This window comes from Mesoplodon mirus (assembly GCF_964341445.2).
Source record: "Mesoplodon mirus genome assembly, chromosome: 1".
Taxonomy (NCBI): domain Eukaryota; kingdom Metazoa; phylum Chordata; class Mammalia; order Artiodactyla; family Ziphiidae; genus Mesoplodon; species Mesoplodon mirus.
The window spans coordinates 809,124-827,453 of NC_138976.1; the positions used below are offsets into that span (position 1 = coordinate 809,124).

At 64.5% G+C, this 18,330-nt stretch overlaps 3 protein-coding genes across 5 annotated transcripts; 2 read left to right on the forward strand and 1 right to left on the reverse strand.

The window, feature by feature from the left end:
* Positions 1–1,004: 1,004 nt before the first annotated feature.
* SSNA1 (SS nuclear autoantigen 1) lies at positions 1,005–2,673 on the reverse strand. 2 transcript variants are annotated; one of them, XM_082619164.1, is made up of 3 exons: positions 2,533–2,673; positions 1,873–2,072; positions 1,005–1,552 (listed from the first exon to the last, which is right to left on the reverse strand). In XM_082619164.1, exons 1-3 carry the CDS (start codon positions 2,597–2,599, stop codon positions 1,445–1,447), a joined length of 375 nt encoding a protein of 124 aa, XP_082475290.1. In that variant the 5' UTR covers positions 2,600–2,673; the 3' UTR covers positions 1,005–1,444. The 2 variants fall into 2 exon arrangements, with proteins under 2 accessions (XP_082475290.1, XP_082475291.1); XM_082619165.1 differs by having other exon boundaries at positions 2,548–2,672.
* Positions 2,674–2,711: 38 nt separating this feature from the next.
* ANAPC2 (anaphase promoting complex subunit 2) lies at positions 2,712–13,665 on the forward strand. Of its 2 annotated transcripts, none has more exons than XM_082619141.1 (13): positions 2,712–2,878; positions 3,169–3,791; positions 4,750–4,882; positions 5,879–6,053; positions 6,224–6,343; positions 6,665–6,782; positions 7,471–7,652; positions 8,004–8,124; positions 8,505–8,580; positions 8,663–8,866; positions 12,355–12,484; positions 12,727–12,962; positions 13,051–13,665. In XM_082619141.1, the coding sequence occupies exons 1-13, from the start codon at positions 2,768–2,770 to the stop codon at positions 13,261–13,263; spliced, it is 2,442 nt and encodes an 813-aa protein (XP_082475267.1). In that variant the 5' UTR covers positions 2,712–2,767; the 3' UTR covers positions 13,264–13,665. The 2 variants fall into 2 exon arrangements, with proteins under 2 accessions (XP_082475267.1, XP_082475266.1); XM_082619140.1 differs by having other exon boundaries at positions 2,713–2,878; positions 8,004–8,145; positions 13,051–13,658.
* A 2,728-nt stretch (positions 13,666–16,393) lies between these two features.
* On the forward strand, positions 16,394–18,306 carry TMEM210 (transmembrane protein 210; the record flags this gene model as incomplete). Its single annotated transcript, XM_082617085.1, has 6 exons — positions 16,394–16,481; positions 16,644–16,779; positions 16,997–17,026; positions 17,197–17,379; positions 17,847–18,009; positions 18,187–18,306. 6 exons carry the CDS (start codon positions 16,394–16,396, stop codon positions 18,304–18,306), a joined length of 720 nt encoding a protein of 239 aa, XP_082473211.1.
* Between the last annotated feature and the right edge of the window lie 24 nt (positions 18,307–18,330).

Genomic DNA, 18,330 nt, shown 5'->3' on the forward strand with positions numbered 1-18,330 from the left:
TTCCCTGTGCCTACCCTGTGAGCACCCTCAGTCTCTGGGGCTCCCCTTGCCTCCCAGAAGCGGCTCAGTGGGAGCTATGGTGGGAGGTGGGACGCCAGGTAAGCTCTCTGGGGTCTGGAACTCTCTGTGGGCCTGGGGGGTTGCTGCAGCTGGCGGGTCCAGAGTGGTTTCCCGGAAGGGCCAGAGCCTCAGGGATCTTGCCTCCTGTTTGGATTGGAAGGTTCCCTGACCCACAGGGGCCTGCAAGAAGGCTGTGGCAGGCAGACCACTCCCCTGGGCTAATGTCAGCAGGGAGGTCTGATGGATCTGGAAAGGTGACAGAAGACAGAGCTGCCCACTAGGGAGTGGTTCCCGGCTGGGCTGACCGCCTGTGCCGAGACAGGCCGTTCACAATCCTGGCATCAGATGCGCGTCTTTTCCTCTTGGAGCATCAAGCCCACGGGAAATGCCACCTGGCCAGGCTTGGGAGGGAGGGAGGCGTTTTCTTGGGAATGGTGGGCCCAAGTTTCTGCAGACCTTCTCAACCAACACATGCTTCCCAACCCCCCTATCCCCCACGGACAGCAATTGCAGGGACCCCACGGGGGCTGACAGGCCAAGGCAGATGGACCCATGGAGGACTTGGGATGGAAGGCAGGGCCCTGGGCTGCATGGGAGACTGGCTTGTGACCAGAGAGTGGGAGCAGGGGTGCTGCTGTCCGGCAGAATCTGGAATCACTGAGCTGGGGTGCAGCCATTCCCAGGGGACCTGAGCGCAGGAAGAGCGTCTCCTTGGGCCAGGCCTTATGCTAGAAACCAGGACCAGTGGCCCTGATGGGAGAGGTGGGTGACGGGGGTCACATGAAATGCTTAGGGGCACCCTTAGCTCTGAATGCAAGGCCGGTCACAGGGAAAGCCATCCCTTCACGGAGGAGCCGTATTACAACTGGGCAAGGATTCGTATTTTGACTCTAGGCGGGCCCGGCAGCCCCACACTCCTGACACAGGCGGCAAGCTGACGTGGATCTTTACAAAGACAATCTTTATTGACAGTCACAGGCCCCAGGCAAGCTCTGAGGTGAAGGAGGGCCCCAGCCCCTCCCCCACTTGCCTGGGCACCTGCGGGCTGAGGGAGGGGTGACAGGACTCCCAAGGTGCTGAGACCAGAAGCGGGCCTCCCCCGCAGCCCCAGGCTGGTGTGGAGGCCTCAGTGGGACCCTGAGTAGAGCTGCCCTCCCTAGCGCCTGTGTGAGCTCAGAGCCAGGATCCCCACCTGGTGGGCTACGCTCAGGTCTTTCCTGTCACCCAGAGCCAGTGAAGGTTGGCAGTTGCCTGTCTTGGCACCCAAGACAACGAGAAGAAAAAGCTGCTGCCGTGAAGGACAAAGATGCTTTGAAGACAGACTTGCCGGGGGCTGAGCCGTCGAGGGGGCGCAGTGGAGGCAGGCCCTCCGCCTGTGGCCTCATCAGCTGTCCTTGCCTCCGCTGCTCCTCTGCTCGGGGGCTGCGGCCTTGGTCAGGTTCCCCGCTTCCCTCTTCAGGACACTTAGCAGAGTCTGCGAGCTCTCCAGGATCTGCGAACAGAGACACCAGCCGGTTAGCACTGCTCCTCATGCTGGAAAGCTCCCGCAGCCCAGCCCCACTCCTGGGCCAGGGTCCTTCTCCCCTCTGAGTCTGGCCCAGAGCCCCTTTCTCACACCCTGGGAAGCCAGGCGGAGGTCAGCTCTGGCTCCTACTGCTGCTGCTGTGCGGCTCACAGTCCGGAACCCGCTACGCGGTGATGAGTATGGTGCCAACAACAGGACCCAGGTCACTCTGAACGCCGTACTGTCACCACGGGGGTGACACGAACCCTTGACGGGCTCGGCCCAGCACGCGGGCCCCGGAGCCCCACCTTGAGGTAGGCAGCCTCCGTCTCCGCGATGGTCCGATCGAACTCATTCCGAGAGGCTATCTTGCGAGCCAGGTTCTCGTTGACTCGAGCCAGCTTCTCCGTCAGCTGCCTCACCTCATTCTGCAGCCGCTGCTTCTCCTCCTCTTCCTGCTGGATCTGCCGGCACAACTCTTCCCGCTTCTGACACAGCTCCTCGATGCCTAGGGTGGGCCGAGAGAGACAGGCGCGGTGGGCCCGGGGCAGGAAGGAGAGCACCGCCCCTCCAGCTCTGGAGCCCCCTGCTCTGGAGGAGAGAAGGCTAGTGGATAGTGGAGGACCCGGGTGCTGGATGGGCCTCCTTTCGCCCGAGCCAGGCCAATGTCCTGCGTCCGAGGAGTCTCAGAGTTAAGGAAAGCACCGCGCGAGGCTCGAGGCGCGAGGCCGGGAGGCCGTACGTACTCAAGCCCATCGTCCTTTGCTCACTCCACAGATACCTAGCTCTCGGGGCGGGCCACACCGCGGCTGTGCGCTGGGCAGGTCCGCACGGCGTCCGCGCCGCCCCGGCCCGGAAAGCCGCGCACGGACCTTACAACATGCTCGGCTGCGCGCTGCGGGCCAGCTACTGCCCGGGACGCAGGCCGGCGAGACCCACGCCCTCCCAGCCTGTCCGGCGGGCCCCACCGCTCGGCCGCTCACACTTGACCAGCTCGTTGTTGTAGTTCTGCAGCGCCGCGCCCTGCTGGGTCATGGTCGCCGCCCGGGGTCCCGGCCGCTGCAACCGCCGTTACCGCATCCGGGCCCGCGCCTGCGCACTGCTTACAGACAGCGAGTCCACGGCGCACGTCACCGCCGCGCGCCTCTCGTTTGCGTCATCGCCGCGCGCCGCGCCGGCGGCTCTAGGAGCTGGTGGGAGCAGATGGCGGCGGCGGAAGCGGCGGCGCACAATGACCCCGGACCTGCCCAAGAGCTGCTGGTGGCCTGGAATACCGTGAGCACCGGACTGGTGCCGCCGGCCGCTCTGGGACTGGTGAGGCCCGAGAAGAGGGCGGCGGGCCCGTGCGGGATTCCCGGGGCCCTGCGCGTCCACTCTCGGGTTCACACGGATCCCTCCGCCCGCTTCTGTCCAGCTTGTTTCCCCCGGAGTCCTTTCTTGTTCCACAGCCTGTCCCTAAGCGTGGGCCCTGCATCCGTGCGACGAAGGGCAGCGGGGTTTCCGTAGCCTCCCCTGTGCTTTATCCCTTTCCTGTTTATGTCTATTTGTCATTGCTTTTTCCACCTCTGCGCTGTGTTCTCTTCTTAAAGTTTTCTGTACTCCAGGCATCCTCCCGGACCAGCGGTGCGGTCCCTCCAAAAGAGGAGGAGCTCCGGGCGGCGGTGGAGGTTCTCAGGGGCCACGGTCTGCACTCGGTCCTGGAGGAGTGGTTCGCAGAGGTGCTGCAGAACGACCTGCAGGCTAACATATCCCTCGAGTTCTGGAATGCCGTCTCCCAACGTGAGAACTGTGCAGACGAGCCCCAGTGCCTTCTGCTGCTCCTCGATGCTTTCGGGCTCCTGGAGAGCCGCCTGGATCCCTACCTGCGTAGTCTAGAGCTCCTGGAGAAATGGACTCGCCTGGGCTTGCTTATGGGCACCGGTGCTCAGGGGCTTCGGGAAAAGGTTCATACCACGTTGCGGGGTGTCTTGTTCTTTTCCACTCCCAGAACTTTTCAGGAGATGATCCAGCGCCTCTATGGGCGCTTTTTGAGAGTTTACATGCAGAGTAAGAGAAAAGGAGAAGGAGGAACCGACCCCGAACTGGAGGGGGAATTGGACAGCAGATACGCCCGCCGCCGGTACTACCGCCTTCTGCAGAGCCCACTCTGTGCCGGATGTGGCAGTGACAAGCAGCAGTGCTGGTGCCGCCAGGCGCTGGAGCAGTTCCACCAGCTCAGCCAAGTCCTGTGAGTACTTGTGCCGGCGTGGCCGTGCCCCTGTTCCTCCTGGCTCCTGCTTGCCCCTCTGGGTCCAGCTGGCCCCTGCAGAGAGCTGCTGAGCTGGCTGGGGGTCTCTGCCACCTGTCCTGGTAGCCAAAGAGAGGGTCCCCAGGATCCGTGTGTCGTGAGTTTATACCTTTCGCCCTGGACACAGGCGCATCTGTCACTCGCCCTAGCTTAGGGCTTCACACTTTGCTTATGCTAAGATTTCACGTGATTCTGAATCTCTTGGGCTGTGCAGAATTTTGCTGTGCTGTTTGTAGGCTCTCAGGAGAGGAATGTTGTTTATCCTATGGTTGCAAAAGGTGTGACTGTTCTTTTTTCTTTCTAGAAGTTAGAGTCAGAAGTTAGACCAACGTGGTGGGAAAACTGATTGCCCTCTGGCCTCTCGAGGAGGGAAAGATCTTGCTGTTAGAGCCAGGTCTTGCCGTGTGGTCCCTCCACTCTGTGTGGCCACTTAGGATGATTTTGTCCCTTTGAGTGAAGTGGCAGCACCGCAGCTGTCAGTTTCTTAGCTGGACTGAGGGTGTGGCCTGATCCACAGAAGCTTCGTTCTCTCAGGAGCCTTTGTCCTCGCAGATCGGCATCTGCACCAAAGGGCACAGACAGCTGCATCTGTGTTTGTGGGGCCAGGGTAGTGACGTACTTAGCCATTGTCTCAGGGCCATTTCTGGGAGATGAGCCTTGGCCCCAGTAGCCAGACATGCTGATCACGTGGGGAAGGCTAGTGTCCCGGCCTGGGCAGAGAGGCCAGCTGGGGAGGGCGGGCAGTCACTGGCCAGTGCTTGTCCTCACAGCAGCTTTTCCTCGAAGCCTCTGGTGCAGTTGTGCCCCCGACGGGAGAGCTGTGGGAGGCACGTGCTGGGGTGGGGTTGGGCGCGTGTGCGTGTGCTCTGCGTTCTCCACGGGCAGGGCTCTTCTCCAGACACAGGCTTAGTCTGCTGGAGCGGGTCAGTGCCGAGGCTGTGACCACCACCCTGCACCAAGTGACCCGGGAGAGGATGGAGGACCGCTGTCGGGGCGAGTATGAGCGCTCCTTCCTGCGTGAGTTCCACAAGGTGAGGACCCCCCGCGGGCTCTGTCCTTGTGGATTAGAGGTTTCTGGCAAAACTGACACCTCGGTCTTAGAAATGGCCAGAGCGTGGAGAGCCGGGTGCATCAGGATGTTGCTGGTGATGGAAGTCGTCTTGGTGCTGGGTGGAGGCCAATCATTCCGGGCCCATCCTGGTGATAGCAAGGAAGAGCCTGTGACGTGCTTAGTGAGGTCTGCGCAGGGTCACGGGGCTGGAGGCCATGCCAAAGTCTGGGGTATCCCAGTGGGGGGGCCTCGGGGGCATCCATGCTGTTGGGACATGGTCTGGGATCTGCTCTGGGCTGCACAGAGTTGAGGAAGAGCTGCACCCAACCACGGGGGGCCTCAGCCCGCTCCCACTTCCCAGCTGCTCCCCTCCACTGCTCCTGCTGTCTGTCTCCTGAGGATTCAGGTAAGCTGTGGGGGTGAGGGGTGGTGTTCAAAGCAAATGTCCTTGACACGGGAGGGGGGGCGGGGGTGAAGCTGGAGGTCTGGCCGGCAACTGTGCCGTCCCTAGGCGGCACATCGTCCGGGTGGTCTTTCCGGTGGCTGGGCGGCCGTGGGAAGACATGTACGTGCTCGGGTCCGTGTGGTAGGGTGTCCTGTAGGTTTAACGTGCACGGGCTCAGAGGTGTTCCTGCTAGGTCCTGTGGGTTGTGCGTGGGGGCGTCTCGTTGTGCATGGGACTCCCAGGGTGTGTCCATCCGCTCCGACGTAGCGCCCTGTGTCAGAGCCACTGTCGGCTGGGGATGAGCACGGGTGCTGGTGTGTGTGGAAGGGGCCTGGGTGTGTGTTGATGGAGGCCCTGGGAGGCCTCCTTTGGGCTCCTCGTCCTGCTGATTTTAATGTGCTCCTGGTCTTCAGAGTAGGTGGCCTTGGGGGCTCCCAGGGCCCAGCCAGAGGGGCAGGTAGCTGTGTGGCTTCTCCTCGTCTCTGTTCTGGGCTTGGCCCCCAGAGCCCCACACTTGTGTTCTCCCGACAGTGGATTGAGAGGGTGGTCGGCTGGCTGGGCAAGGTGTTCCTGCAGGACGGCCCCAGCAGGCCTGCGTCCCCAGAGGCTGGGAGCACCCTGCGCCGGTGGCGCTGCCACGTGCAGAGGTTCTTCTATCGCATCTACGCTAGCCTGCGCATCGAGGAGCTCTTCAGCATCATCCGAGGTCGGCCCCGCCTGCCAGGGAGCCGTTCTCCTGTGCCTCTGCCCTTCAGCTCATTGAGGGTGGGGCGGCGGGCACATCTGGGACCGCGGTGTCTCGAGCAGAGCCGGGCCCTCCGCGCACAGTGGGTGCTCGCCACATGTGCACGTGCCAGGACCAGCCTCTCCCTGCAGACTTCCCGGACTCCCGGCCAGCCGTGGAAGACCTCAAGTACTGCCTGGAGAGGACCGACCAGAGGCCGCAGCTTCTTGTGTCCCTCAAGGCTGCCCTGGAGACGCGACTCCTCCACCCAGGTGCCGCCCACCCGCCATTCACCCTCAGGGCCCGGATCTGGAAGCGCAGGCCTGGGGCCTGTGGAGGGAGTGGGTTAGGAGGCAGTTTTGTGTGGTCCTTCGGGGGCAGGGGCAGTGCCCGGTTCCTTTAGAACAGACACCACTTGGCAAGGGGAGAAAGCAAGTGAGTGCAGGGGTAGGGGAGGGGACAGCTCCCTGCAGATCACGCAGGTCTCCTGGGGGTGAGGTGGGACCTGCAGGTCACCTGGCCAGGGTGGCTGCCTCCGCGTCCCTGTGCTGCCTGGGCCCTTCCGTGATGGAGCTCCCCCACCCCGGCCGCAGGCGTGAATACGTGTGACATCATCACCCTGTACATCTCCGCCATCAAGGCGTTGCGTGTGCTGGATCCGTCCATGGTTGTCCTGGAGGTGGCCTGTGAGCCCATTCGCCGCTACCTGAGGTGAGCGCCCGGGGCCAACTCCGGGAAGCTGCTCGGAGCCCCCAGCCCCACTCGTGCAGCTGCACTCCCCGTGGATCTTGCTGGAGACAGAGGGCTGTTGTCCTTGGGGAGCCAGGGATGCTCCATCTCTCCTCCTGGGCTGGGCGGCTCAGGCTGGGCTCCTTCCTTCTGCCAGTGCTGGTTCCCATGCCTGTAGCCCAGGGTCACCAGGCCCGTGTGCAGGCCGGGAGGCCCACACCAGCACAGACAGGAGCCCCTGCTCAGCTTTGCCTCGTGCCAGCCTGGCCCCAGGGCTGACGGGAAGGGGGGGGCCTTGTCTTGCTGGTCTTCCACCACGAGGGGCAGAGCCTCTCAGGCTGTCTGCTGGGGAATGTGTTTGAGCAGGTGCCACGCACCGCCACCCAGAAGCCCCTAAGGGCACAGTGGAGGCTCGGGCGTGGGGCCGGGCAGCGTCCGGAGCTGCCCTGACTCAGGCCTGCTGCGTCCTGGCCACGCATGGCCCGGCCTTGGGTCTGTCTCGTCATCTCGGTTCCTACTCTTAGGAAATGATTTAGTTTTAGGGGGGGCCGGGCGGGGGAGGGAGTCTCACGGGCTTGCCTTTAGCACGTGACGGACAGCCCTGGCTGCAGGGGTCAGGTGGGGTCCCGTGTTCAGGTGGGACAGGCGGTGAGGGGCTCGTGCCTGGCAGGACGCGGGAGGACACGGTGCGGCAGATCGTGGCAGGGCTGACCGGGGACTCGGATGGGACGGGGGACTTGGCTGTTGAGCTGTCCAAGACGGACCCGGCAAGCCTGGAGACTGGCCAGGACAGCGAGGATGACTCCGGCGAGCCAGAGGACTGGGTCCCCGACCCTGTGGACGCGGATCCAGGTCAGCGCCCGCCGGCCCTGCTGCCAGGCTCTGGATTTCGGGGGGTGGTCCAGTCGGGCAGGTGCTCTGGTCTCCAGTTTGTTGCCATGTGGGCTCTGGAGCTCGAGGGGATCCATGGTCAGAGTGTAACCCCGCCTGGTTCCCTAGGGTTCTTCACCTGGCTTGGGTGGCATCCCCGTCCAGACCCGTGGGAGGGTGCCCTGCCTGCCCCACCTGCTTCTGCTGCTTCAGCTGGAGAAGGAGTGGGTTTTCGGCATCCCCACCTCATGGGCTTGGCCGGGCAGGAGCCGCCTGGCACCATCTGTGCCGCCTCCGTGTCTGAGAGGTGCCGGTGGTGCCCGTGCCACGCAGGGAAGTCCAGCTCTAAGCGGCGCTCCTCAGACATCATCAGCCTGCTGGTCAGCATCTATGGCAGCAAGGACCTCTTCATCAACGAGTACCGCTCGCTGCTGGCCGACCGCCTGCTGCACCAGTTCAGTTTCAGCCCCGAGCGGTGAGGCCTGTGAGGTGCTCCGGGTCCCCGGGGAGGCGTGGCCTTCACTTGCAGGGCTGCTCTCTGTTAGCACTGGTGCGCATCGGGAACGTGCTGGGTCCCCGAGGCTGGGCGGGGACTGACCTGTGCTTGGCCTCTGCCCCCCGGGGTGCGGGGGGCCTGGGGGCAGCCAAGGAGCCTGGGGTGGTAGGTCCCAGGGCTTCCGGCCCTCCTGGGGTGGAGTGGGCACAGGGCTCCCGCCTCTCCTCCTGGGCTGGGGGTGTCCCTGCTCCAGGGAGGGGGGATGGGGGGCAGTGTCGCTCTGCAGGTGCCACTTGGGGTGGGGGCACACCGCAGCCCTCAGAGGTGTGTCCTTCCAGGGAGATCCGCAACGTGGAGCTGCTGAAGCTGCGCTTTGGCGAGGCCCCGATGCACTTCTGCGAGGTCATGCTCAAGGTAGGTGCCTGGGGCTCCCCGCCCCCGCCTGGCCCCGCCCCTGCCGGTCCCGGACCTTCAGGAGACCCCGCCTCCCCCGCAGGACATGGCAGACTCGCGCCGCATCAACGCCAACATCCGCGAGGACGACGAGAAGCGCCCCGCGGAGCAGCAGCCGCCGTTCGGGGTCTACGCTGTCATCCTGTCCAGCGAGTTCTGGCCGCCCTTCAAGGACGAGAAGCTGGAGGTCCCCGAGGACATCAGGGAGGCCCTGGACGTCTACTGCCGGAAGTACGAGAAGCTGAAGGTATGGCCGCGCCGCCAGGCACCTGGCACCTCGGACGAGTCCCTCGGTGTCTGCGCCCTGCGCTCAGCACCCTCCCCTCCCCTCCTGGGAGCCTGTCTGTGCAGGTGTGCACACTCTCTGCACGCCCTCCTGTGCCCCCAAGGCGCTGGGAGTGGGCGTGCCCCTGGGCTGCCTCTTCCACCGTCCACCCTCTTGGCCTCAGAACCAGGGGCTGCAGTGGCCGCCCCAGCGGGGGTCGGGAGCTCTGTCTCCTCCATGGGCGTCTCCAGGGCGTCTCCAGGTTGCTTTTGAGGTGTTTGATCTCCGTGATCCTCCGCCATCCTGCCCCTCCCTGGCTTGTTTCCCTGGAAGCTGCTTTCTGGAGTGCCAGGGCACTTGGGGACCCAGACCATGCTGTCTGCTGTCAGGTCCCTGGGGCCACAGGGCTCGGCAAGGAGAAGGGGGGGTGTGGGCTGGTCAGGAGGCCGGGGGCCAGGAGTGGCCGATTGGCAGAGTTTATCGCTCGTCCCCTCCAGTCCTGGCGTTGGGGGTCCAGGTGAGAGGTGTGGGCAGGTGGAGCCTGGCGTGGGCAAGGGTCCGTGGCACGGAGGACCCTTCTCTCAGGTGATGGTTCAGAGGAGCCGTGTTGGGAGAGAGGAGGGAGTTTGGGGCACCTGTCCCAGGTTTCAGGGGACAGGTGGGGAAGTGGGTTCTGGGGCGTTCAGTCTGATGAGTGGGGTGTGGGGCCTGAGAGGCCACCGGCCGGAGGAGACGTCAGGCACCCCAGCAGAGGACAGGGCCGCAGGTGTCCAGGGTGCAGACCCTGAGCCTTGGAGGGACCTGGGACACCCCTGGAGGTGGGAGCCCTCAGGACAGAGCCCCAGGAGGGTGGCAGGTGGGGCCGGGCCGGGCCCCTTCCTGCCCCGGCGTGGTGGGTGGCGCTTGCTCTGTGGGGCCTCAGCGCTGCCCCGCAACCCCCCCGGTTGAGGACATCCACGTGGCCCGCCCGTGTACTCGGCACCCTCCCCTGCCGCTCTGGCTGCCCTGCTGGCCTCTGCGCCGCAGCTCGCCTGCCTGGAGAGGCCCTGCCGGCTTCCTCCGGAGTTCCCCCCGGCGCCTGGGCGGGGCTCAGGCATGTCCTCCATCTCAGGCCCATGTACCCAGCGTGATGGCGCTGGAGCCGGCCGGGCAGGCCCCCGGTCTGTGCCAAGAGGTTAGGCCTGTGGCCACGGTGCCTCTGCCTCCCGCCAGCCGGGCTCCTGGCCCGAGGACTGCGCTGGACACGTGGGGGTGGCCATGCCTGTGCCATCTGCTGCTGGGCCTCGCATGTGCCTGCTGCAGGCTGGAGTGGTTGTAAAGGTCATGGCCTTGGAGCCAGAGTGCGTGGTTATGAGCTTGGCCAGCTGCCAGCTGTAGAGAGGTTAGCTGCGCCCCTCTTCAGAGCTGGGCTCAGAGCAGCGCTTAGCCCAGAGTGACCAGTGTCCCCCGGGCCGGCCCTAACAAAGTACCCCAGACACGGGCCACCGATGCACCGGAAATTTATTGTCTCCGTTCTGGCAGCCAGAAGTTCAAAGCCAAGGTGTGGGCAGGGCCGCGCTCCTTCCAAAGGCTCCAGGGGAGGATCCTCTTGCCTCTTTCAGCTGCTGGGGCTCCAGATGTTGTTGGCTTGTAGAGGCGTCACTCTGACCCCTGCATCGTGCCCCACGGTCTCTCCCGGTGTCCCTGTGTCCAGATTCCCCTCTTCTTATGGGGACATCAGTCATACTGAATTAAGGGTCCCCCACGCCAGTGTGACCTCACCTTAACTAGCTGCATCTGTAGTGACCCGACTGGCAAATAGGGTTACATCCTGAGGCACTGGGAGTGAGGACCTTAACGTCATCTGTGGAGGTCACAGTTCAACCTGTGAGAGTCTACTCTCTGGCCCCCCAAATTCACGTTCTTCTCACGTGCAAGATACATTTAGCCACGTCCAACGTCCCCACAGTCTTAACCATTCCGGCACCAACTCAAAGTCCCAGATCTCTAAGTCAGGTCGGGGTGAGAGCTGGGGCACGATTCTCCTTCAGCTGTAAACCTATGAATAAATATCTCTGCTTCCGAAGTCCAGTGGTGGGACAGGCGTTGGGCAGACACCTGCCCTCCAAAAGGGAGATACTGGAAGGAAGGGAGGGTTCCCAGGCCCTAAGCAAGTCTGAGATCCACTGGAGGAAATTCCACTCCATTTGGCTGGATGCCAGTCTTCTCTGCCCTCGGGGGCAGCCCCACCCTGCCAGGCCAGGCCTCTGCCGCACGGCCCTGCCCTGAGTCATGCTCTCCCTTTGGCCGTCCCTCCCTTTCCACCCAGGCTGGCATCGTTCCCACTGCTATTAAATTCTCAGGGACCTTGGCCTCCGTGCAGTTCTCGACGTCCAGTCCATGGGCCTGGGGGCTCTCGTGCCTCTACTGGACCCTCTCTGTCCTGGCTCCTGGGCACTGCTGGTTGGTGCCACCTTGACACAGGTCACCTCTAGGGCCACACCGGCTCTGTCTGCAGAGCACACGGCAAGATGTGCAAACCACCGAGCGCTGCCGGCTCCCTTCTGCTCACCGGGCCCTTCCTCGGTTTTCCCTCTCAATTCACTCCAAGCGGTGAGGAGAAAGCAGGCTGCACCTTCCATACTTGGCTTGGAAATCTCAACCTAACGTCCAGGTTCCTCCCTCGCGAGTTCTGCTTTCCACCCAGCAGAGCACGTCTCTGTCGCCGCGTGACGGGTCGCCTTTCCTCCCATCTCCGGTGATGTGTTCCTTGCTTCAAAAGGCCTCCCTGGAATGGGCTTTCCTGTCTGTGTTTCTACCAATAGCCTCTCCAGGGCAACCCAGGAGTTTATGAGCATGCAGCTCAAGACTTTCCCGGCCCTCCCCATCCCCCAACACCACAGCCACGTCCACGTGTTCTAAAAAGGTGTTTGCTGCAGCAGCACCTTCCCCTCCGGCTGAAGTCTGTATCGACGTCCCGTGGTGGCTGTAACAAAGTACCGCACACCAGGTGCTAAAACAGGAGCTTCTCTTAGCTCTGGAGGCCAGGGTGTGAGATGGAGGTGAGGGCCTTCTGGAGGCCACGGTGAGTCCTTCCTGCCTCTTCCAGCCTCCGGGGGGGCCTGTGTCTCTCCAGCCTCGCACACCGTCTGCCCTCCCGTGAGGACACTGATTGAGTTAGATTTGGGTTCGCGGTACTCCAGCACGACCTCTTCTTCCCCAATGACATCCGCAAAGGCCTAGTTTCCAAGTCAGGTCACTTTCTGAGGTCCTGGGGCCAGGACGTGGACGTTTCTCTCAGGCACAGGGGCCCTCGCTGTTAGGGGTGCCGGTTGAGGGGGAGGGGACTGGAGTCCAGCCATGTGCTGGTCCCGTCGCTGCCCGCCCGGGTGGGGGCAGGTCAGGGAGCCCTTCCTCACCTGGTCCCAGGTAGCAAAGCCGTGTCCAGCCGGACCCGCTGGGCGGCCTGTGCTGATCCCAGCCCTCCCCAGGCCATGCGGACGCTCAGCTGGAAGCACACCTTGGGCCTGGTGACCATGGATGTGGAGCTGGCTGACCGTACCCTGTCCGTGGCGGTGACCCCTGTGCAGGCAGTGGTCCTGCTGTACTTCCAGGACCAAGGTGAGCCCCCAGCCGCCCTGCTCTGGCCGCGCCTCCCGGGAGGGCACCGTCCTGTGTCCGGTGGAGGGTGGGCGGAGGGTGGGCGGGACCCAGGCGGCCCAGAGCCGCACGGGCAGCAGGCCCTTCCCCCCGCCGCCCCGCCCCCCCCGCTGGGGCCTGGCTGTGCCGTGAGGGTCCTGCCGACGAGCTGAGGGGGCACAGCCCCGCCCAGCATGCCATGTGCGTGGCTGCCCCGCCCACAGCCAGCTGGACCCTGGAGGAGCTGAGCAAGGCGGTGAAGATGCCCGTGGCACTGCTGCGGCGGCGCATGTCGGTGTGGCTGCAGCAGGGCGTGCTGCGGGAGGAGCCGGCCGGCACCTTCTCGGTGGTGGAGGAGGAGCGGCCCCAGGACCGGGACAGCATGGTGCTCGTGGACAGTGACGACGAGAGCGACTCGGGCCTGGCCTCGCAGGCCGACCAGAAGGAGGAGGAGCTGCTGGTACGCCGGGGCCCGGGCCAGGCGAGGGCGGGCGAGGGCGCAGCCCGGCGTGGCCTGACCGCCGGCCCCCCGGCCGCTGTGCCCCTAGCTCTTCTGGACGTACATCCAGGCCATGCTGACCAACCTGGAGAGCCTGTCGTTGGAGCGCATCTACAGCATGCTGCGCATGTTCGTGGTCACCGGCCCCGCGCTGGCCGAGATCGACCTGCAGGAGCTCCAGGGCTTCCTGCAGAGGAAGGTGCGCGACCAGCAGCTTGTCTACTCCGCTGGCGTCTACCGCCTGCCCAAGAGCTGCGGCTGAGCCGTCGCCAGGACCCGCCCCCGGCCCACACCCCGCCCAGCCCCCAGGATGAGAGTAAAGCAGACGGTTCTTCCTCCTTCCCTGTCCTGCTGGCTCTGTGGGCTTCGCGGGCATGCGGTCAGGTTCTCCCTCCAGACCAGCCTCCGACAGAGCCTGGCAGAGCCCGGCCCCCAGGAGCCGGCGGGGAGCTGCACACCCGTGTTCGGGCTCCAGGCCGCGAGTCCTGGCACGTGGTGTCTCTGGGCCACCGTGGCTGACAGAGGCCCCCCGTCACTCTCGTGGCTTGGGCAGGAGCTCACCAGGGGTGGGCTGTCTGGGAGATGGGCCGTCCTGGGCCGCCCTCCTGAGGGACCTCCAGCTCCAGCCTCACCCCTCTGGCCTTTGAAAGAAGCCCTCGGGTCCCCCCCGCTCTCTGCCTGGCACGAGGGTCTGGCGCCCAAGTGCTGGGCTGAGAGCCCCAGGGCTGCTGCTGGGGCCCGGGGCGGGGGGGCTCCATCAGAATGCGTGAGGTGGGCGGGTGGCCAGGCAGCCCCCGTGAAGCCAAGAACTGCTGTGTCTCCAGCATGACGTGCTGCCTGGGAATCGCCTAGGCTGGGGCAGCTGCAGTGCTGGGGGCTTCCAAGGAAGAGTGCCTTCAGAAGGGCCAGTCCTTGCCGTGCCCCGAGGCACGTGGTCGGGGCGCCTGGGGGCCTCGGTGCTCCTAGCACAGGATGCCGGGCCCAGTGAGTCCAGCCGTTCCCGGAGCTGCAGCACAGGGCTGTTGTGTCCAGAGCACAGGGTCCTGTCCGAGGCCGCCACTGGGGGCCCCGCACTGCCCTTGCTCCCAGGTCCCAGGGGGCGGGGAGGCTGTTAGCTCTGCCAGGCCCGAGGCCTTCAAAGCTGTGCTCAGTGCCTCAGCCTCCGTGGCCCAGACCTTCACTTGTCCAGCGGGCACTGCTCGAGCCCGGTGGCGCTGTCCCCACGGGCGACAAAGGCCCTTTGGAACGAACGTCTCCACTGCCCTGCTCCTCCGTGCGGTGCATTCCCAGGCCTGGAGCCATGCCCACTGCCCCCCAGACACACTGTGGCTCCCCACCAGTCTGTGCCCCAGCGCCCCCACTCCTCTCTTTGGCCTGTTCTGCTCGAGGGCCCTAGTGTCAGTCCTGCTCTGGGGCTTTTCTTTTCTTTGTTTCTTGGTTGTGCCGTGCAGTTTCTGGGATCTCAGTTCCCCACCCAGGGATTGAACCCAGGCCACAGTAGTGAAAGCCCGCAATCCTAACCCCTAGACTGCCAGGGAACTCCCTCTAGGGCTTTTCCTTCTTGCTCCACAGGGTGGTGTTTGCTATGGGGTTTGGAGAGATTAGCTGCATAGCCTTAGCAGTTTGAGGACTCTGACAGGCCAGTGGGTCCCCACCTTGGGCTCCACCTGCTTGGCCCCTCCAAGGCGGGCTGCGCTGTGGTCACAAGAGGGGCTTGGGACTTCCCTGGTAGCGCAGTGGTTAGGGATCCGCCTGCCAATGCAGGGGACACGGGTTTGAGCCCTGGTCCGGGAAGATCCCACATGCCGCGGAGCATCTGGGCCTGCACGCCACGACTATCTGAGCCTGCGCTCTAGAGCCCGCGAGCCACAACGGCTGAGGCCCTCGCGCCTGGAGCCTGTGCTCCTCGACGGGAGAAGCCGCCACAATGAGAAGGCCCCGCACCGCGACGAAGAGTGGCCCCGGCTCACTGGAACTAGAGAAAGCCTGCGCGCAGCGGCGAAGACCCAACGCAGCCAAAAATAAATAAATAATAAAGACACTTAAAGAAGAAAAAGAAGAGGGACTTCCTGCCTGGCACTGGGCTGGGCATGCCTTCGTCATCCTAACCAGGATGCAGACCTGCTGGACCGGCCTGGCAGGGTGGCAGTGCCAGCCGCGGGGCCTGGACGCACCTGCCCTGAGTCCCTTTGGACTCAGTTTGTGGATGAGTGTGGTAAAACCCAGCGTCTCAGGTCATAGGATCACTCAACAGGTGAAGAGGTGTGCCAGGAGCTGCCACTACGAGGGGGCTCCTGTGTGAGGTTCAGGGAGGTCCACAGTGACCAGGGGTTGGTTGCGGCCCAGCGGGGCGCCCCCCACCCCCCAGTGCCCTGTGGGGTTAGCCGTGGTGGGGGGCAGGTATTTGCTCCTGCTGCCTGGGTTTGCTCGGCAGGTCCTTAGGGGGGGAGGCTGAGGGTAACCCCAGCCGTGCCAGCCTCCTGTGGACAGCGCTTGCCTGGTCCGCGAGAGGCTGCACGGGACAGACCGTGGCGGTGGTCGTGAGCTCCAACTGTAATGACACACTTAAGCCAGAGCCCCAGACGCTGTCTGCAGCCGTTTCGAAGCCACCTGCACCTTGAGGGTGTTCTGCGAGACACTGCTGGGGCCCGTATGGGGCGGTGGGTGCGTGTCCACCCCCAGGCCTCCCTTGGTCCCTGCTTGTTCCAGTCTTGGGGGGAGGGTGGTGACATCAGTCAGCTGGAGCCCAGGCCCCACCTGAGCTGCCGCAGCCCTTATCCTGACAGAGAAACAGGCCCAGGCTTGCCCACTGTGGACCTCTCTGGGTTTCCAGGCCGTCGCCTCTGCGACCCCAGGGTCCCAAGTGCAGCCGCTGCCCCTTTGCCGTGAAGCACTCTCCGTCCAAGACCACAGCAGCCCCGCCACTGCCCCTGCCTCAGATCTGGCCAGGGCACTCTGGAGTGACTCCCAGGCCCCGGCCGCCCTACCTGCCCTACCCTGGGGCTGCCTGCCCACGGCTGCTCGAAGCCCAGCGCCCGCCCGATGCCCCTTTGGAAACCATGCCAGGTAACTAACGCAGTAGGTGAGGAAACAGTGCATTCTCACCTGCACACGATTTTTTTGGAAATCAAACTATTGTTTAAAAAAAAAAAAAAAAAGACAACTGTTAAGCTAAATTCTGAAAAAAAAAGAGGGATATGAAGCAGAGACCCCATATTCTCCAGGAAAAGTAAAAGGTGAGGAGGAAGAGAGCTTGGGTCAGAAAAGTTCCCTACACCGCCAACTTGCTAGGCGGTGCCCAAGGCGAGGCCCTGCCCGCCCCCCCCCCCCCCCCCCCGCCTCACAGCTCCATTGTGAGGTCAGCGCCTTCCGATGAGTTCTGTCCAGAGGCCATGGCCCCCTGGCCCCAGCCTGACTCCTGCCTGGTTGGCAGCCCCCTCGGCCTGATATGTTTGTCCCTTTTGCTCATCTCTGCGGCAGGTGCCTCCTCCTGTCCCCCAACCCTGTCCCCAGCCAGGGCCCCTCCCTGGCCCAGGCAGGCCAGGCGCACCCGTGTCCTTCCGGTGGCTGCCGGGGGTGGGGGGGCGGGCCCGGGGGTCACGCCCTGGGGGTGACGACAGCCCCTTGGCCCTGCCTCTGCAGCTGGAACCGACTGCGAGTGCGGCTTTGGCCTCGGCCGCGAGGCCCTCGTCGCCCTGCTCGTGGTGCTGGTGGGCATCAGCGCCAGCTGCGTCTGCGCTCTCATCATCGTGGTGGTCGGCGTCATTCGAGCCAAGGGGTGCGTGAGCCCCAGGGCCAGGGCGGACGTGTGAGGGCTGCGGGACCAGGCCGTCCCCCTGGGCCCTTGGTCTCGATGGGCGAGGTCACCAGGGACTTGGGAATGGCGTCTCCCAGAATGGGATGGGGAGAGGTGTGGGGAGCACCGCTGGGCTCCTGGAGGCCAACCCCACTGTTCCCAGACTCACGGCTTACCTTTGTTTCCCCCCACCCCTCAGTGAAACATGCCCCGGACACATGGACAGCAGGTGAGTGACCCTGGGGGAGGACCCCCAGGGCGAGCTGTGCCCCTGCTCCCTGACCCCCCCCCCCGGGAGGTGTGGTTCACAGACACGGCAGGAGCCCCGGGTGGTTGAGGCCTCATGAGCCCATGCCGATGGCCGCCTGCAGCTAGCCTGACCTGGACCACGCTGTGCAGGTTGGTGGGGCACTTCGGAGCTCAGGAAGATCACATGGACCTGCACGCGGGACATGTGGAGCCCCACTTCATGGCCCCTGAAATGGAGGTCTCCATGATGCCGTCTCTGGGAGATCATGGCCTCATGCCCATCACCATGGACTCGACCCTAGAGGAGCTGCCCTCACAACCCCCACCACCTGAGTAGGGCTTTGGGCAGCTGGGAGAAGGGGAATTAAACAGTGGTTGGCGGGTCTGTGTTGTCCTCCCTGCTGGCCCCCCTCGAGCCCTTCTGCAGATGCATATTGGGGTGGGGGAGGGGTCTGTACCTACCTGCGTGGCCTCCTGTCTCTTCAGTGGGGTGCCCAGTGCCCACGCTGGGCTCCCGCTGTCTACCCTGCAGGGCAGGGAGCACACCCCTGGGGTTTCCACTTCCTGCCGTCGTGGCCTCAGCCCAGCTCCTCCCTGCATCTTCCTGCCGCTTTGTCCCATGAAGCAGACAGCACCCACCCCGCCCCCCGTGAGCCCCTGCCCATCCCACCCCCACCCCCACCCCCACCCCCGGAAAATGCCGGGACAGGACCTGCAACTCTGCTGAGTCCGGAGGGAGCAGCATGTGGCAGGAGGACTGGGGCTGGTGCCCCTGCTCCACCCACTCTGTCTCCTCCAAGTTCCGGCAGAGTCCTTGGTGGGCAGGGTGGGGCGGATGTGATGGCCTCCCCTTCCTCAGGCGCGCAGCCCTCCCTCTACCTCACCGCCTGTCCCCTGGGTTCAGGCCCCCACCATGTGCTGGTGCCCCATGGGGATGGGACCATCCCCGGCGGGGGCTACTGCGTATGTGCACTAGGGTCACTGCCGAGAGGAGGCGGCGGAGACGGGGGTGAGGAGCGGGGCTCACTGGGTCCTGTTCCGTGTGTCGCAGCCATGAGTTCAGTGGGGGTGAGGCTGCGGGGGCGACGGTGCGGTCCAGTTGCCCAGGCCTCACCCGGTACGGGTCGGTGGACCACGCAGGTGAGGAGGGGTGGCGTCTTGTCAGTGCTGCTGCTGGCGCCGAGCCAAGAGGAGCTCAGAGCTTCAGGACAGGTGGCTGGCAGTGCCGGGCGCTGGCTACGTGCCCAGCCTCCGCCCTAGGCGCGGGACCAGCCGTGGGACGGA